Source organism: Pollicipes pollicipes, unplaced genomic scaffold, assembly GCF_011947565.3.
Source record: "Pollicipes pollicipes isolate AB1234 unplaced genomic scaffold, Ppol_2.1 Scaffold_7261;HRSCAF=8764_pilon_pilon_pilon, whole genome shotgun sequence".
NCBI classification, from domain to species: domain Eukaryota; kingdom Metazoa; phylum Arthropoda; class Thecostraca; order Pollicipedomorpha; family Pollicipedidae; genus Pollicipes; species Pollicipes pollicipes.
The window spans coordinates 41,141,126-41,161,127 of NW_023597054.1; the positions used below are offsets into that span (position 1 = coordinate 41,141,126).

Sequence of the window (20,002 nt, forward strand, 5' to 3'; positions counted from 1 at the left end):
TCTGTCGGCAAGAGCATGCGTTTGCCGCTTCAAAATGTTGACGGGCCCATTTGGCCCAAAATAAAGGCTTAATAGCTCGCGTAGAATACCAAAACGCAGACCAAGGAGGCTCCTCCAGCTGAGCCAGATGAGTGCTAAATGAGGTTCAGAAGATTATTTGCTTTATCAAGAGGTTTATTTTCTGGTTCATAAGGCGGCTTTTACGAATCAGTGAGCTCATCTTGTGCAACAAAAGGCCCAACTGTGTTGAGGAAGCCCTGTGCTAGTGGCTCGTGAAACCCCCGTTATGAACTGGAAGGCTCCTATACTGGATTGGGGGGCACCCCATGTTCATCAGGTTGTTCCTTGTTGTTCTGAAACAGGATGTACTTGCCTGTATCATATGGCGGCATTGCCAGCTCAGGAAGCGCTGATTGGTGATGAATGGCCGTTTACTGAATTTGGGGCAACCATATGTGAATGGGCAGGACCCTGTTCTGGATCATGATTCTTCTGTATGTACCAGGTGGTCCTTTCTAGAACAAAAATATTGTTTTACAAAATGGAGGCCATCTACTTGTTCGAGAAAAGCGCTGGACTAATGAGAAGGCCATCATTCTGGATTTGGTTTTGTTGTTGACATGAATTAACATTGGTTTCGATATATGTATCAGTTGATAAGGGAGTGCGTACCCTTTCCTCGAATGTGGCAATGCCCAGGAGGCCCTGCAGTGAGGGGGTGCCTGGAAATCCTGCCCTTCCCCTCTCCCCTCTCATCGCAAAATCGTTGGCTCCGTCCCTGAGCACGAGGTTTGTGAGCAGTGGAATCAGACAAGGCTCAAACGTTCTGCGTGACGTCATGATGGAGCATGCCATCTCGGAACTGGTCCAATGTCTGTCACACCAGGCGGCCGGGTCACAATGCATGGCGAGGTCACCCGCTGTCTGTCTCTTCCAGCGACGCCCACAGCCTCCAGGAGCTCAGCCACATCCTCTCGACGTTCGCAGATCGGAGAGGGTGGGTAGCCAGCGCCCCTCGTCCGCGCCACGCTGACCCGGGAGGCCACATGTCCGCTGGGGGCGAGAGACTGCCGTCGCGTATCGCACTCTGTAGTCCATGTGATCCAGCGTGCGGCGTGCGCTTTGCCATACATTGCAGTGGCAAGCTCAAACAAGTGATCGCATATCCACTTGTTCATTTTGCTTCCCCGACTCCAATTTCTCTGCTGATTTGTGACACGATATTCATGAGGACTTTCGAGGCACGGCCGGGGGGATTGGTGAGCGCTATTGGAAGCCTGAGAATGATGGCGCTTCCCACCACTGTCGGAGACCGATGCATGCAGACGCAGAGCTACGTAGGTCGAGCCACGGAGCTGGTTGTCAGTGGGTACTGGACGGACTCGCTCGGGGATCAGCCGTGACCTTGACCCCAGTCGCTCCCCACGGGTGGGTCGCTCTGTGCCCCGGCGTGACGCGAATCGGCCGGGAGACAACGTGTATAGGCATCTCCTCGACTTGAACGCAATCATCAAGGACAACTCTCGTTTCAGAAACTCTGGAGTTAGTCAGAAAATACTTCGCGAAGGAGGGATTGTAGTGCATTTAGTGAATTGGGATAAAGCTCGGCTGTGAACACAAAACAGAGCGTAAGACTGCAACGTTTTGGTGCATCCGTGCTATTTCTAATCCACTCCTTTTACGCTGATGCTAATTATATGTGCGTGGCTTATATTGAGCTGCTGGCCATTTTTTTTGAAAGCTGCCCAAGCGCCAATGCTAATGCCTCGCCTTGTCTTCTAAACTGAATGTATGCACCTCCACGTGTGTTGGCTACCACTCTGAATTGAAATGCATTGGTGCAGCTAGAGAGGAGCTAACACGGCAATGACCCTTCTTTTACGAAAAGCTTAAAGGTACTCCTCCAGTGAGGCATGGGGATATTTTACTCGACACCAGGATTGATGTCCCCGTAGCTCTTTTCAATTTCCCTCTATCTTTGAAGAAAGATTAGTTGTGCATGTGAGGCAATGGATGCATTTTCACTGTTTTGCTTTTATCAATAATAACTCACGTTTCATGCTACGTTAATGGTGTACTTTGCGCTCCAAATCCCCAAAGTTCATATTCTTAAACGTGACTCTTTCAGTCGCATTGAGTGTTGCTGCTCATATGAGTATGTGAGGACTTGTCAGAGCTTGTGCTATACATGAAAAGTGGGTTAATGACGTAATAAACACGCTAATAGCGTCATGAAATTTGGAAACGCTATCACGTGTGCGTGCTTGTTAAAAAATATTGTGTGTGTGTGCCTGCTCTGCCTGCGTCAAAACCAAAGACAGCTGCGTTACCCCAGTGACCTCTCGTGCTCGGTGTTCATGGTACGAAAAATGTACATAATTCTAGAGCGCGTACACAACGGCATGTATGGCATACAGGATAAACGATTCAATTGCAGCCTCCAAAAGCGTGTGCAGTGGAATGCTGAAGGTTTTAACACCTAACGTGGTTTTGGAATGTTTGAGCGACCGCAGCAGATCATATAGCTGCGACTCGCGAGACTTCCCGTCATGGAAGCCTTCCGTTATGGCCAAACCAAATAAACACTCATCCATGGTGGTGTTTAAAACTGGGGTCGTTTGGAACGTAACCGTGTAAAGTACGAAGACGAAGGACAAAATATATTGCCCGACTTTTTGTGAACTATGCTGGTAGTATTCCGCTTGTGTGTATTTATCACCAAGTCGAGCCGAGGCACGGGCCGCTTGCTCTGCTGGAGTAAAATAGGACTGCTTGTCATGCCGATGGATCAACCTTCCTTGCACGAAGCCGCAGACCGAGTACAGGAATCGCTTGCCGTCGCGCTTCGTGGGGGTCTTCCAACCGAGGTCATAAAGGCAACTGTCCAGGCGACCCGCCTATGTCTCAGTGAAGCAACCGAAAGAACTGATAGTGTGTCTGCACGGATTTGAGGTGCTTTCTGTGTTCACGTGTTTGGTTTTTAATGTTATGTTTATTATTGACAATAGGCACATCTTAAAAGATCGAGTTCTGACAATGCCTTTATCCAATATTTGTCTGAACAGAAACGGTTCAGCAGGGAAGGGGGGGGGGGGCATAGGGGTCAGTTGTCCGCTGCCTGTTGGCAGGGCTGCAAGAGTATGCTTTTTCCACACCTCTAACTCCCTAAAAATTGGAAGGCTCCTTTTTCCCCAACTGAAGGCATTGTAGTTACACGTAGAGTACCAAAATTCAGATAAAGCAGGCCCATAGCTCAGCTGGAGAGTGGTAAATTGGGCTCAGAAGTCCCTTTGCCACATCAATAGACCCGTTTGCTGGGTCCTGAAGTCACCTTCATGAGTGAGTTAGCCAACACTCTAGATCAGAGCACCCAATGTGTTTTAAGCACGGCCCTTCGATGGCTCAGGATGTCCCTGTAATAAGTATGGAGACCCCTGTGCGAGTTTAAGAGGCCCCTCTACATTCAGAATGCCACATTTCCGGAGCAGGAGGCAATTTCATACATAAGATGGCCCCCGTTCCGGATCAGGGTGTCCTGCTCTCGGATAGCAGGGCCCCTTGGCCAGATATGGAATCCTCTTCATGAGCCGTAAGCACGCTGTTATGAATTAGCATGCCCCTCTATGTATCGGGAGACTCTTTTCTGGAACAGGACGCCCTGTATGAGTCAGCGAGATTTTTTCTGGGTGATTAGAAGGCCTTCGTTCCCGATTTTTAGCTGTCGACATTTATTTACTTGAATGGATGAAATGAATGAAATGAAACTTGAACAAATATTTACTTGCAAATTTTCATGTGGCAGTCTGGTTAGGGGGCACACGCCCTCAGCGCCTTCTCCTCGAATACGACAATGTGCAGGACCTTTCCAGTAGGCTCCTGCAAGGAGGCCCCATGTTGTCCAGGAGGTGCCCCTGGAAAATTTTACCCATTCCGCCCAAAATCCGGGTCGCCGCCCAGTGTCTCAAAGCGTCTTTTGACCACTACTTCCTGGTATTCTGAAGGTCAATTGCTGTCAACATGAGAGCTCTCTCTGACTCATCATGCCTAAAACTGAGGAACGCAAGGCCTTTCATGTTTTTATCTATGCTTCAAATCTCAACTTTATTAACACTACCAGCTTTCGGGTAATAAATTACTGCGATGTGGGAAAAGATGCAGCGGTTTGTCTTTTATCATTTGAGCGAACAACTAAAAATGAGCATGGCTCATTCCAGAAATACAGCACTTTAACGTACATTGTCTACCTTTGATGTTGGATCAGTCATGTAATCCAAAATGCACCCAAAATGTTGAATGCTCAAAATAAGGCGGGAGAAACTTTTTTGCCTTGCTCTATGGCTAACGTTGGTATGCATTACATACATATTAATGAATATATGTGCATATGCATACGTAACTCATCATACATTCATGCATACATATATATATATATATATATATATATATATATATATATATATATATGTATGTATGTATGTATGTATGTATGTTTGAGCTACTGTCCTAGACCTCAAGCGTTATCTGACTGTTGATAGATGTTACCCGCACTTGGAACTGTCAAAATGACAGGGTATGTTTAATGGTGAAGTTGGCATTATTTCGTTAGTCCGTTAGATTAAAAGTTCCAGCCAATAACGACCCACACTCGAGCTTTTCTGCGCTTCGTTTGGACGCTTCCGACTGTTGTCTCGAGCGCTCCTGTGACGTCATCCGGAACGCAGAGCAGTCGTTGCTGTCGGCTTTAGTGTCAGTGATCTATCATAGTTCACCTTGTGGCGTTTCCAGAAGTGTGGGTCACCCCACCGACTTCGGCTACGGGCTGCGGCGCGTGTCGGCATGCTGTTCGTGTGTGGCGTTTCATCATGGGCCAGTGGAGGATGTTGCGTGGTTGTTGCCGGATATAGTGATCTCCTGCATGAATCGAGACGGTTAGCGAGTCTCCCGAGCGGGGAGCGAAAACTGCTGCGTCCACCGTCACGAATGCTTGCAGTGCCCGCGAAGCTGACCTTTAGCACGGGGCCCGTCTGTCTGGTAGAGAACCCGACCACCGGGTACGCCATTTCAGTGTTACCTAGGCCATGGTGCACCCGGGAACACTGTGACAGCGGAGCTCAGTGATCACTTTAGAATTTTACGCTGCCCTCTTCCTGGGTGTGGTTTTAAACATTTGTCTGTCAACACTGTACCCACTTATCTGTTCTGTGACGGTACGCCTTCCTTTCAGGCCAGAATCCAGCTGGAAAATCCAAAGCCGGCAACTCTAAAGGTAAGCACAGAGTACAGCTGTGCCCTGGCTCGCTGCACGCTCCTCATCCACGTAACACGTTCTGACCCCAGTCCCCTAGTCTAAAGCTAGACAAGCATTTTAGGGGAACGGACATAGGACTGTTTTGAAATAGGTGGCGCCTGTTCCGATGGTACAGGGGCTCACAAGGGCCATGGGCCGCGGCTGCGCCCCCAGCGCCGGCCGGCGTGGGGCGTTGCTGACGTCCCGCCCGCTACACCCACTCCCTCACTTCACTGACGCCTGTGATCGACACCGGCGGCTGGCTGACGACAGTCGTCACGCCCCTCACATCAGTACCTCGGTTGTACCCAGCCGCTGAGAGGGTGGTGGGGCTGACGGAATGAAGGACGCGGTGCACAGGTGTAGTTTTCTTTCCTTTTGGGGGTGGGGGCTCTAGCCTTACATCTTAGGGGTTCCGTTCCCCCCCCCCCCCCTCTTACCTTCCAGGTTTGGGCTCCAGTCCCCCTTCCATAGCTTTGAGAAATGCATGAGCCAAATCCATGGGAGAAACCCGCTTGTTGATGCATTTGGAAAATGGCCGTCAACATTTTTCTGTGCTAAAATCCCAGCTCATTTCGCGAAACTGCGTCCCTGTCTGGGTGCGAGATGGCTTATTGCCCGCCCCTGTAGCCCTCCTCACGCACTGCAGCCTGCCACGTCGTCCGCTGTGGGCTGTGGAGGTCGATTCGGTGTCATCGCGACTGCCTAGCGTGGCGCCCTGTGTTCCCCTCCTCCGCTTCACCGCTGCAATTTGCGGGAGGAAACAGCCGCGACAGTGGCCGTGACATCCGATCCCGGGCTGTCTATCCGATCTATATGACATCCGATCCCGGCCTATCTATCCGATCTATATGACATCCGATTCCGGGCTATCTATCCGATCTATATGACATCCGATTCCGGGCTGTCTATCCGATCTATATGACATCCGATCCCGGCCTATCTATCCGATCTATATGACATCCGATCCCGGGCTATCTATCCGATCTATATGACATCCGATCTCGGTCTACCATCGCTCTCTGCTCGTCACGAGGAAAACCAGCTCAGACTGGTCGGCTGTCATGGCTGTTAGTCGCGATGTCCTGCCTCGTGGTGTTACCCTCTGTTGATAAGCAATCATCGCGGTGTTTGCAGCATCTACGTATCTGCGTTAATCACTTGACCAACGCCGATCTGCACACAAAGCGCGGAGTGAGCGGCTGTGCAAGGCGTGAGCAATGCCCAGTGGGTTACGTCAAATCTGTCAAGATACTGATCTGGGTGTTGCGTTAAAAGCGGTCTCAAATAATACCATGCGAGATTGTAGGTCAATCAGGTAACACAGGTAACGCAATGCCTAGTTCAAACAGCCACGCGATTAACGTGCGCGGCGACAAAATCTGGCGATGGCCGTTAAGTGTGTGTTGTAAAATGACGTCACCAAGTGCGTTGTAACAGATAGAGCGCGATGAGGCCGTGTCGTCAAAATCACGATAAATCTCTGCTCGCGTTGCGTGTCGCCGACACATGGACAGGATAGCACCAACTGGACAGGTCAGGACCAGATTATCTATACCGGCCTGCACCAGACCGACCACAGACCGCACCACAGGCAGACAGAAGCATGCAGCAGAAGACGGAAAAGGCCTGACAGGAACGGACCTGGGAGGATACAGACAGCAAAGATAGGGCCGTTACACAGCACGTCAGGTGTCGTAATTTTGTTTAAAAAATGGCAAGGGCAGGGGACATGACGACCCCCATTCTTATCTTCCGGGAAAAATGTCCAGAATTAACCCGCACCCGATATGCCAGTGTTTGGTCCTCTCTCATTTTTCCCTGCCTCAGGTCTGGCCGATCCTGGTTTGGTCCAGGCCAATCATGACCGGTCTCGCTCGATCCCCATCTGATTTGTCCTGTACTGTTCTGTCATGTCCTGTACTGTTTCTGCCCCGTTCTTTTCTCCTCTATCGCCCACCGGACCTGACCCAACCATATTTGACCTCGCCTGACCTGAACTGTTTAATACGGTCAGGCCTGATGTGGTCTGGCCTGATCTGATTTCGGTCTGGTCTAGTTTGGTCTCGTCTAGCGGCACCAGACCAGACCGTACCAGACCAGACCAGACCAGACCAGACCAGACCAGACCAGACCAGATCTGACCAGATCTGACCTAACCTCACCGGATTGGACAGCTCAGATCAAGCCAAGTCAGGCAGGGTGGGGGTGGAGGGGTTGCCAGGTCTGCTGATCGACTATATCACGCCTCGTGAAAGCTGTAGAGGACTTCAGGCCTACCGGCAAAATCACATTTTTTTAGTACGGCCGATGAAGAATCAACTACAGAAATCGTACCCATCATCCCTGCCTTAACTCTGCGGAGGGCGTCGATCGAAAACTGAATTGTCGCTTTCTTGTAATTAACCTCACTTTGAAATCATGTTTATACATAGATACCGATAGATACTTGCCGCCTCCGTGGTCTTGGGGAAAGATGCTGGACTCGTAATCCAGCGGCACTGGGTACGAGTCCCAGAGTGGGCGCATTGTTTGACCCGACCGAAATGGAAAGGCCAGCTGGCAACTGGCCAACGAGGTTCAACCCAGACCCGAGGCGGCCGTGTCGCAGCATTGTGCGGCACGTAAAACCCTCCGCATTCCTGTCTGGTGAAAGGGCGGAGGCAAAATTAGCTGTTGAACTGGACGGTACGTTTGGGCGGTGGGTTCAGGGTACACGCAACAAGCTATGCTTAGCAGGTACCCCGAATTCGAAGTCACCCATACAAACCATTCGGAATAAATTTTTAAAAAATAACAAAAGATAACGACTCTGCTATCGGGCAGGGTAAACCTGTGCCGCATTACTGGCCGCGCCTGGTTGTGTGCAGTGGTGTGTACTGAAACCATTCCCGCGCAAGCCGAGGAAGAGTCTGGGAACCGCCAGAAGAAGTCTAACCGGACATGGGAAATGGGCCATTTGAATCAGGCCAACCGATCTGCTGGAAGCTAAAATAACGGCTTCATGTTCTCAACAACAGACTATTTTGTCATTGATTATATTGCATATTTCCCTTTAAAAAGTCAACGTTGGCGCCTAGCCATGCAACATTTCTTACATCGGACAGTTTTATAAATCGCCAAGCAGTTTTCGCCAATCGCCAAACCGCCGTTCGTTTTCATCGATTTAGCCTATCCTTATCCCACCCCTCGTGCGAGGTACACGTTTTTTCATCGGTAACTCATCAGATCATATACATACACCATGGTCATGGTTATTCCTCGTGAAAGTAGCATATAAGGAGAGCGGTATGTTACCGAGTAGATTCGTTGGATTCGGAAGATTCATTAGACTCTGACGACTCAAAATATTTGAAGACTGTTGGTGGTGCTTATTGTACGTGAGAACATTGCTGTGTGACGCGAACGTCAGTATAAACATCAGTAGGCCGATTCTCTACCGGCGCTGTGGCACGTGCCGCCAACTAGACGCTTTAGGGTTATCTTTGATGGATTCGCGAGAAGTACAGGCATGCGCTATGTCGTCACCAGAATAGATATCGCGCCAAGCAGTTGGAACTCCGCTACACCTATATTGCATTCATGGCTGTCCATGTTGCGGGTCTGCACTCATAGGGTGCTTGTTTGCATATTTTTCAATGTAAATGACACGTTATGCACCCCACAAGATCGTTTGCGGTCAGCTTTGAGAGAGTCATCAGTCATCGAGGAGTATGCTATTTTGGAGATGATTAATGTGGCTGAAGCGCCAGCTGGCGACTTTGTAATACGCCAACTGGCGCCATGTTGGTCGTTGGCGGGCAACGAGCTCAATGGCGGCAAATGTTGGGAGTTTTTTCCGAAAGGAAGAGAGATGTCATCAATCATGTACAACAATGCAGTCAGCTGCTGTATTTTACTGTGAAGCTATGTGCTACGCAGAGAAGCAGGCTGATCGGTACTTAATTGCTGTGATCGTGTGTGTGTGTCATTGGGACTTTACGACGCACTCAGCTGCTGAAGCTGTATGGCGCCGTCTGCCTCTTACCCGGGCAGGAAGGGGGAGAAGGGAATCTCACCGCGGAGAACCGAACCCCGTACCTCTGGTTTCCAAGACGCGCAGTGGTTAGCGCAGGCGCGTCCACCGCTTCATTATCGGTACCCTCACTGGCTTGATTCAAATGATGCATGAGTCACAACTACATGCCAGGCATGCTTAGCCAATAACATGTGTGTTTATTGTACACTTGCAAGTCCTTCTCGCGCCTAAATGACTGCATTTTTATCTGGTTTCGAGATGTCCTGTAAAGGGAAAACAGTTGTATAGCGATTGAGTTTACGTCCTGCAAGTTTAACACGCGCCCTGGTGGCCGATTGAGTGCGTTGCGCTCGAGTGGGGGAGGGGGAGGGGGGCTTTGACTGCCCCGAGATTTCAAAAGCTAAAAGAGCCAGAGACACCTAATTCACATGATAGATGGACCTGTATATTGCCTTATTTGTGATAAAAGTTCAGGTCACTAGGCCGCGATTTTTTGGTCAAACGAGGTCAAAAAGTTCAAAGTCCAAGTCGGCGTCCGGAATACCCCCGACGGCGCGCGAATACCCGGGATTTCGGTCCAATGAATTCTGGTGGGACGTTCTTATATTTATATGGGTTCAGCGCTCTGGTTGTAGAAATACCGCGTCCCAGTCTCCGTCCTCGAGCGGAGCACGTAGAGCAGACGGTTCCACCTCGTGCTTCGGGCTCGCACAGTGCCTGCCATTCGCTTGGGCGATGAGCGCGAGCGAGCTCGGTTCACCGTGTGCCTTATCGCGGACGCAGAGGGCGTATGCATCCGCTAGCCGAGGGCCAGTATTCGTGCTGTCGTTGACGTCACCCTGTTCAGTCTCTAAGAATTTCCTGAATCCTGGAAACACTCCATTTAATGAAAAATCTCCGACTGAACTCATTATGTCCACAACACTTTACCAAACGTCGAGCGATCCGTCTGAAACATCCTAGCGAACAATAATGTTGATGTCAGGTCATCACAGAGTAATGACGTCATCAGCGAAGGCCTGTGCGGCCCTTTGTGATGCCATGGTCAGCAACTCAGTCCTGTTTTGTTTCATCTTGTTTGCGATTTAGCTCACGTGATTCATCAAATGATCATCATGTGTGACAGGTGTCCATCACGCGGGATGAGATAACACCAGTTCACCAACAGCAGTCACGTAAGGTCACTCATAAGCGTGTAAAATTATATTTGCGGTCCGTTTTTATACGTAGCTGCAAATGCCATTTTACACAATGATATTTGTACGGACGGATTCCGGTAACGTTCGTGATATTTCACGGGCACTGAGACTTTGCCAGTCGTATGGCGTACGGCAGCACGATGTTTTCAAGACGGAAATGAACCGCGTCACCGACCGCCGTTGAACGCATTCGATCTGACTGGTAGATTATCGGATGTAACAGAACTCTCGACGTCCAGTTGGTTGATGCTTGTAAAATACACCATTAGTGTAGCGAGGTTAGTAAGCGGCCGTTAAGATACACCGTCAGCCGGGTTAAGAAGTGGCCCAGCCGTTGTGGTGATGCACTGCATAGCGGCATATGCACTGCGCGCACAGTAAACACATAAGCTACGACACGCATGCAAGGAGTGGCTGGGCTGTGTAACCACTGTTGTTTTATCTGGTCTGTGTGGATTGCTTATGTTCACTGTCGCGACACCTGCTAGGACCTCGTTTGAAGGGGCAGACATAGCAGCAAACCAATGGACTGTTCCAGGGATGGCTTTGAGCTGGACATCGCCCCTCAGGGTCAGGGCACCAAGGAGGTCATGTTGTTCTGGGTCCAGTGCCGGCTGAGGGACTACAAGGTGAGCCAGCACACAGAGCAGATTGTCTTGCTCTCCGTCCAGCGCCTGTTGGGGAACTAAACTTTGTTTAGGACACCAATAAGGCCCACGTTTTGTATTCCCAGTTTCTGCTCGAGAGGCTTCAAGGGGACGCACTTGATCCATAAGCGTTCAAACGGCACGCATTCAAGTTGCTTAAGTGTTGTTGTTGCGAAGCCTTTCCGTAGTCGCTTTCATGTTCTTTTCAAGAACTCTCGATGCGATGTCTCTATGTCTCAATGCTATGTTGCCTGCACATTTCAACTTAGGTTTGCATGGGATTGCCTTTCTTGACCTGCATCACAAGCATCGTACAAAGCTTTTCGACGCTCAGGTTTCACCGTGCAGAAGAAGACGCATAGAAACGGACCTTCAGCGCTTCTGCATCCTTTCACTTTCGGACCGTGTGAATTTTCCAGACAGTGAAGGTGGAGAACTTCTCCACCAGCTGGAGCGATGGCATCGCGTTCTGCGCGCTCATTCATCACTTCTTCCCGGACGCCTTCGACTTCAGCAAGCTGGATCCTAGAAATCGGCGCTACAACTTCGACTTGGCCTTCAGAACCGCCGAGTGAGTCAAACCCGCCGAACGTTGCTAAATCCGCTATACCGCTCGACGCGCGCCGCTCGCACAATTGCCTTTCAGGCCCTCAAATTTGTACAACAGCAAGTGATTCCTAAACGTGGGAGATTACCTCTGTATGGCGTCCCAGCAGAGCACAAAATCCCGCGTCTGGAATGCTCTGTAAAGAAAAATTAGCGTGGTGTATGACCATTTTTACCCTTATTTTTTATTGATTCCTTGCCACCGATGCAAAGCTTTTAGCTCACGTACTGAGTGAAGTGACTTGTGTGTGTGCGACCGAGGATGCTCATGAACCTTGTTTAAAGATATCGTGACCCATCATGGCGTGCCGTGACAATGGCTCTGTTGACCGGTCAGCGAGAGAGCCGGCATCTTCCCTCTGTTGGAGCCCGACGACATGGTGGCCATGGAGAAGCCCGACTGGAAGAGCGTCTTCGCCTACATCCAGTCCATCTACAGCGTGCTGAAGTGAGGGGGCCCCGCCGCGCCACCACCCGATGGCAGCGGCGGTCCGCTGGCAGCCCTGCCCTCTGAATAGTCCCGTTCCGACGAGTGCCCGCCTGCGAGTGTGACAGAGAAGCCAAGCTGAGACGAAGCCGTCGTTAGCCGCGCCCAGTGCTGTGAAACTGCCCCTGAAGCTGCCATCGCTCCTGCTCCCAGCGGTGGGTGACGGTGGCGCATATGACCCGCTTCTTGACCGTGATGCTGCTTCGCTGATGCAGTACCTCCAGAGTAAGAACAGCATGCGTGCCCCAAGCGTGCCGTTCTTTCGCACCGTGTACAAAGTTGTTGGACGCGCGAAAGACGCATATGTGGATGGAAGCTCTCGATGTATGTTTGCTTTAACTAACGTCGCTACCCGAACGTGGCTGCAGCCGGAGGTGGAACCTCCTTTAACTTATTGCTATGGGTATCCACAGTGCTATAACAGTGTTTTACGTCATTTTATCCCACACAACGGTCCTAAATCCCTTGTTAAAGCCAATAGACGTGGAGGTACACAAGCCCGTCCATGGCACAGCGAGCCCCACACACGACTCCGGTACACACAAGCGGCCAAGGAGGCCGGCGAGAGCGGTCAGGGAGGCCGGCGAGAGCGGTCTGTGGTGCCGGTGCCGCGGCGGCCACACATATTCACGGAGATAGGCGCAGCTGTCGCCCGCAGCTGGCGCAGAGCTCCCGCCAGCTGTGGTGTGCTCGTCGGACCGCCGACGGCCGCGTCGTTCCGCCAGCATCTGCCTACTCCGCATCACCCGAGGACTGCGTCGATCCGCGCGATCCCATAGCTGGGATCTGCTGATCTGCCGGGTACCGTCCAGGAGGCGACGCCACAGGCTGTCGGTTCATTCACTAAATGCTCTCGGGTTATGTGGTGGTAGGTATGCTTGAGTACTTCGGGAAATTGGCACAAATTCACGAAAGGGTCTGCTGCATATCGCCTGAATTTCTGCCGCATCCAGCCTGTCATACGAATGGCTGCCTCGCTTTTATAACCAATCAATAAATGGCCAGCTGAGTACGGTGCTTTGGAAACGCTGAACGTGCGAAGGATCCCGAGAAATTGCAATGGGTCAGACAACACGCATATCATTGTTTGGTTTTCGTTCTAGGTACTTAGGTATGCACGGTATACAAACCACTGATGCACACCCGTTGCTGCGACAGTGTGCATACAACTGCGGGTCACTTGCCGACAAAGCAGCTGCAGGCCAAGTCCTCCGGAACGAGCGGCTCTTATCTTAACTTAATTTATATCATCGCTCTTAACTTATCGCTCAATAACCGCATGACATCATTTTGCAACCATCATCGAATGGCTGCCTAGCTATGCTGACAGAGGCGTGAAAGCGTATACTGATGCCTTCTGAGGTCGAGGTTCCACGCGATCGCATCAGCGAACGCGTATGCTGCAGCATGCCTTTTAGCCTAACTGAGAATGAGCAACAGCAGTCGGCAAAGTTCTGGATGTCAACTCCTGAACAAGCTTGTTAAGTTATGGGGAACTCCTCTAACATAGTATTTTATTAATTGATTTTGTTAAACTTGCTATCCACACAGGCGTCCAATTGAGCATATATTTGGCATGAACGTGCTAAAGGGCTGGCACAGCGGGTATGTTGGAATACATCACTCGACAACACGTTAGCACGGAATAGCACTTGGGCCCACATAACGGACATGATGGAAATGTGTAGGGTCATTAGCTGGTGTGTTTATGGGGCATGATGAATTGAAACAGTAGTGTGTCATGATAATACTTCTACAGGTGAAACGATGTAAATGACAAGCCGGCCTCGTGTCACATAGTTTGTCCCTCGCACGATGTCGAGCTGCGAGAAGCTGGCTGTTCCTTCTAACTCACCGAGTCAGGTGTCTAATTTCTTGATCGCCGCAAATGCGATACCGCACACTCTCCACTGCATTCCCAGACATGAATGAAATACAATAAATAAGCCGCAAAGTTCACTATATTTCGGCGCGTGTGTCCTGTTCAGGCGAGTTTTAAATTTATATTATATGTTGAATCATAAGATATAATTTCAAGCGGCGAACACGGAGCGTGGGATGTTTATGGGGACACTTCGTGCAAAAGTTATTTATACCAACGCATTCGAACAGATTGGACCATCTTAGTCTCGCAAACATTTTACACATTGCGAAAAGGACACTTGATGACAATAATGGGACAAACAGATGGTTGATCCGACCGCAAATGGTTTGAAACATCACAGGCTTTAAATACCGTACGTTTCGCAGAAAAGGTGGTTTCCATGTTGGTGGCAAGGCAAACATTTCCAACACCCTTCTAAGCAGACTAGGCTATGGCAGCATGCAAAATATCGAGTGTAAGTCCACTGGTAGCACTGATGGCCTTTAGATACCAGCGCGATAATAGAGCAATAGCCAGCAGGATGTAGCCAGGTCTACAGCCGGTAAGGGGAAGGAAGGTGAGGTCTGAAGCAGTAGCTAGCATCTGACAGCGGGTGTCAAGCGCCGCACAATTGTTCCTGAGTCGATTCAGCAAACTCGCAGCCCGGAACATTTGCGTTTCTGATGTACAGCCGGTGGAGATACGAATGCGAAATATGCCTTAATTCATGCTCCAAGGGCCTTAATAGGTCGGGCAAATAAGACCCAGCACCTACTCGCCACCTCATATCATGCAGGCATAACAAGCATAAGCAGGCTAATTCGGAGAGGTATCCAGGAGAGCTGCTAATGTGCGATTTCAAAGGGCGAAAGTCAGTGTGGAAAAACATTATATAATCGTTCGAAGTGATCAGGAACGGTATCATTGGAGGGGAAACGACGAGGGAGAGCCGCATCTCTAGAGGGTTAACACCAACCATGCGGAGATACATGGAAAGACGTTATGTCACAATTGGGCTTGCCCTCCCATCTCTTCCGAAAATCCGCCGTTGTTGGCTGCTAGAAGTCCCTCATGTCACACCGATGCCTGCTTCCAAACGAACTTTGAGTGCCTTGCTTCCAGTTTCTGAATGCTGTCAGGTGCTCGGGTGAATATGAGCAGCTGCCAACTGGTTCCCGAGGCCGTGCTACGCCGCTGCTGACAACGGCCACCGGGGCCTCGTCCATTATCACCGCACAGCGAAACACCTCGTCAGCCGTCCTCCCGGTCCAACGCCATCCACGCCTGCACCCTCCACGTCAGCTACCCGTCATCGAAGCGCGCATGTCGCCGCCATCGCCACCGGCGGCCACCACCTGCCATACCGCATCCTAGCCGAGGCCGTAGTAGGTCCAATAGATAACATTGAAGGTGATGAACGCGAATGGCATGAGCACGCGGCACACCCTGTCCACGACTTTGGCTTGCGCCACGTGGGTCTGCTTCTTGGCGCCGGACTGCCCTGGCTCTGGGTCGTCGCTGGAGAAGAACATCTCCTTGACGCTCTTGCGTTGGCGACCGGGGAACTTGCGCTTCTTGGCCAGGTGGTGCACCAGCACGAACTCCAGGAGAGCGCCGAACACGAAAAACATGCACACGCCGATCCACACATCGATCGCCTGGGGGCAGAGCACACATCGTTAGGCCCGATGGCAGCCACCCACCACTGCTCAGGCGCAGTCCCCATGGGGCGAGGCTTCACCGTTAGGCCCGAGGGCAGCCACCACTGCTCGGGCGCGGTCACCTGTGAGGCAAGGACGTCGTCGTTAGGCCCGAAGGCAGTCACCACTGTTCGGACGCGGTCACCTGTGAGGCAAGGACGTCGTCGTCAGGCCCGAAAGCAGTCACCACTGCTCGGACGCGGTCACCTGTGAGGCAAGGACGTTGTCGTTAGGCCCGAAGGCAGTCACCATTGCTCGGACGCGGTCACCTGTCAGGCAAGGACGTCACCGTTAGGCCCGAAGGCAGTCACCACTGTTCGGACGCGGTCACCTGTGAGGCAAGGACGTCGTCGTCAGGCCCGAAAGCAGTCACCACTGCTCGGACGCGGTCACCTGTGAGGCAAGGACGTCACCGTTAGGCCCGAAGGCAGCCATCACCGCTCGGGCGCGGTCACCTGTGAGGCAAGGACGTCGTCGTTAGGCCCGAAGGCAGTCACCACTGCTCGGACGCAGTCACCTGTGAGGCAAGGACGTCACCGTTAGGCCCGAAGGCAGTCACCACTGCTCGGACGCGGTCACCTGTGAGGCAAGGACGTCGTCGTTAGGCCCGAAGGCAGTCACCACTGCTCGGACGCGGTCACCTGTGAGGAGGAGAGACCGTTGCTGTGACTAATGAGAGCTCCTTAGAACACACAAACGTCCACCAATGACGATCGGACGCTGGACAGCAAAATCGCGCATAGTTCTGACTCGGTACAGTCCTGTCATAGCTCTGCATATATGATACGGAAATGATGCCTGCGGTCCGGCGGAGCTGAAAAGCCAATCCATGCATATATGCAATGCAGCATTTGTGGCTGCTGATAACCGATAAGTCAGAAACTTGAATATAAGGTTCACGATAAATCAGCACAGTGGTCAGAATCGGCAACGACCCACGGTCGAAAAAGGCAGCATTCGCCGCACGGAACAGACATAGGGCGTTCTTTTACCATGACAAAGTCTGATGAACTGGTGCATGTATACATGAACGCACACCTGCTTATCGAGCATTTGAAGAAGGGATCTTCCCCTCTTCCAAAGGAGGACACATTCTATCAACACCGACGCTGAAAGAGGAAACAGCAGGGACGGAATGGCTGAGCTAAGCAGTCTTTTATCTTCAGCATACTACCTGTTAATGATGACCGGCTACTGAGAACGTCTGATGGAAAACGTCACGCTTGAAGGCAACTGTACGATATCATGCTTTCTGTGGCCTGGGCCTCTCAAGCGCCGCAATACGCAGGCTTCGTGCTGCGTTATCTCATTGTTGATCTGTGGACTCTAGCCAACCAACAAATAAAATGTTTTCTTATTGAAGAAGCATATGCACCAGTTGGAATATTACTTCTGTCTGGTTAGGTAAGTACATGCATCTTTAGCATGATGATCTGCTTGTGAATTTCGGAGCGAACAAAGTGGCAGTGGTTTCACTCCAGCTCTCGGGGAATGTGCGATCATATTCCGAAGAACCATTACATCTCATGAAAATGGAGAACCTGTTATATTCATCGCGCGCACACAAGCTGCATGGAGACTGCGACGCTGGTGGTTATCGGACAATTAGGTATCATCGGACAGTTACGTGGCCATCGAAAGCCGGAAAAAACCTTATGATGGCTGGACGACCGCAACCTACGTTTTGATATACAACACTCGTGATGTACTTATCTTACTTTATTGAAAAAGCCAATCTAACAAAACGCTCCATACCATGTTCAATCAGCTTAATGCAACACTGTATGAATCCAGTATTATCTTGCGACGCGTCGCTGTACTAAATTGTTTTCGCCGAACATAAATTGTACTTCATTCTTAAAGTCACTCAATCTGGCTAATAATGCAGGCATATATTATTGATAGGCGGTTAAAAAAATTGTCATTTTCCCCTCTAGGTATTTTCTAGCACAGCGGTATTGAATTTTACAATGTGGACATTTGTTTCACGTGTATGCGCAAAGTCGGAAACTTCTAATGGACCAGTATATTCCCGTGTTTAGGTTGATAGGAAAGAGCGGAAAGCATGCGGATTTCCCAGCGCCTATAAGCATAGAATGATGGTCAGCAGGCCCACATATTTCCTCCATGTTTTCGAAACACCACCACTACACATGAGTTGCTGCAAGTCTGTTGATGTGGACTGTCATGCTGATGTGGACTGTCATGTTGGCACGCTCTGTCATGCTGATGTGGACTGTCATGCTGGCATGACCTGTCATGCTGCTGTGGCCTGTTAGACCGCTTCGACCTGCCATGCTGATTACTCAGGGCAGGCTTACCAGTCGGCTCACGCCGCATTGCTTAGCCAGTTTTTATGCATTAAAGCTTATTCAGTGAAACTCATGCTCGAGAGTAAGTGGGCTAAAATAAAATGCCCTCTTTTTTAAAAGCTTTTTACCCTTGCCGTATGAGGGGGGAGGCGTCTGAAAGGCTCCTCAGATCCCGAAAACCAAGAGAGCTAGAGGCAACACGCAGCCACATCCCGTAAGACGACAGCGAACCGTGGAATCAGTGGTAGGGGCTACCAGTAAGCATTCAGGAAAGACACCTGTGAGTACGACCGTGCCACTCAAGTGATTCCCGCATGTTGTGGTTGAACAACACAAAGTTCGGCTGGATTCGGTGCAGACCTGGAGGCATAAGCTCAAAGGATGCCTTCAAAAAGAAGGCAAACCACTAGTACCCAAAAACGTAAGTTGATGCATATTGAAGGAGGTCTAACTAGGTCATGCAATCCCGCCCCCAAAAGATGACGAAAAGAAACCAAACTTGCACTATCCTTCACTAATCTCATTACAAGTGGCATCAACAAGTGTCATCAAAATTTGGAATTTGTCCCAAAACAGATTTGAGCGCCTCCCAGGAGCCGATGGTGGACGCTCCCCCACGCATTTCCCCGCCCCTGAGGCTGCGAAGTGCTGTCTAGCAGTGCTCATTTCATAGACGCATATAGTATGGCGCTAATTCTTCGAATTTTAGGAAAACAGAGTTAATTGCTGCATGCTGAGGGCTTGGTAAGGGCTAGTTCAGAATGTGAACTTTTTATGGAGTCTGTTTTTTTCGTGTACCACATGTACACTTCAACTTCAAAAGAATATCGCAGACTTAGCGACACCCAGATCCTGGTTGGTTGGCTGGCCCTCCGCTTCTGCGGCCCGGAACTCGCATTTCAAATTATTCACCGAAGCTTAAGCTGCTTTAAAGACGTCATGCTCTTCAAACGCTCGCAATGGATAAGCTTTGTGTGCTCAACCGTTAACGACGCTGGCAGGACTCATTCAATAACCGTAATGGTGCGAGGCATGCGGGCTACTGATCCTCATCAAAGGAGGCTCGTCACTCCTGGCAACATTGCAAGGACTAAAACCGGTCCACTCAATACCGGTGCTCAAGCCTGTTGAGCGCAAAGCTAACACTCGATAAAGAAATTGATTGATGGATGAAGGCCAATAAAAAGTCTCGCGACATTTGCGTCATTCTAACGGCAATCGGCGTCATTGACAGAGCAGATGCTTGACCCGTATTTCTTAATCAGTGTGTCAGATAAGGTCAAAAAAGGTCGCACTACAAATTGGTGCTCAAAGTATGCTCAAAACCTAGATAAATGTTCTGAGAAAAAGGTCAGTGGTGCCCATTTCAGGGAAGTGACCTTTCGCAGGTCATGGTGACCAAAATGATACAAGACTGCTTTGAGTTTTATGTTTGAGCAAGCGTCAAAGATGAAGGTAGGCAGTATGTTCCCAAATATAAAATGTCGACCTGGGTCATTTAAGATCAGTGACCTTTCCTGCTCTTTAATAAGTCCGTAGAATATGTATAATGTGGTTCATGTTATCACTAGATTCGAAATGAGCGCCAGAAACTACCCCATACAGCAAGATCTAAGGTAACAAAGCAGATTTGTTTAGAATTTGGTTCAACCTTCATACTTGACCCAAGGTCAATGGAGTTTGTTCAATCAATTGTTGCGTTCCCTAAGAAACTATCTCAGAGATGTATGACCTCGTCTAACACTCCGTTCTTCCATCAGATTGAACGATTCCCTAGAAATTGTTTTCGCTGAATCCATGGCCTGACTTTGACCTCTCGTAGGTCAGCGACCTTACCAGGCACATATAAATTTCTTATATCAAACGATCCACTAATAATTGC

The 20,002-nt window shown here is 50.2% G+C and overlaps 2 protein-coding genes across 2 annotated transcripts in view; one reads left to right on the forward strand and one right to left on the reverse strand.

Moving 5' to 3' along the window:
• Nucleotides 1–13,539, forward strand: part of LOC119111944 (smoothelin-like protein 1) — a 21,543-nt gene extending 8,004 nt beyond the window's left edge. Inside the window, exons 2-4 of the mRNA XM_037235833.1 lie at nucleotides 11,043–11,133; nucleotides 11,571–11,722; nucleotides 12,095–13,539. Coding sequence (XP_037091728.1) covers nucleotides 11,095–11,133; nucleotides 11,571–11,722; nucleotides 12,095–12,209 — 306 coding nt within the window. The 5' untranslated portion in view covers nucleotides 11,043–11,094 and the 3' untranslated portion in view covers nucleotides 12,210–13,539. The remainder of the gene's footprint in view (nucleotides 1–11,042; nucleotides 11,134–11,570; nucleotides 11,723–12,094) is intronic.
• Nucleotides 13,540–13,653: 114 nt separating this feature from the next.
• LOC119111945 (glycine receptor subunit alpha-2) overlaps nucleotides 13,654–20,002 on the reverse strand; it is a 53,790-nt gene continuing 47,441 nt past the window's right edge. Inside the window, exon 10 of the mRNA XM_037235835.1 lies at nucleotides 13,654–15,766. Coding sequence (XP_037091730.1) covers nucleotides 15,479–15,766 — 288 coding nt within the window. The 3' untranslated portion in view covers nucleotides 13,654–15,478. The remainder of the gene's footprint in view (nucleotides 15,767–20,002) is intronic.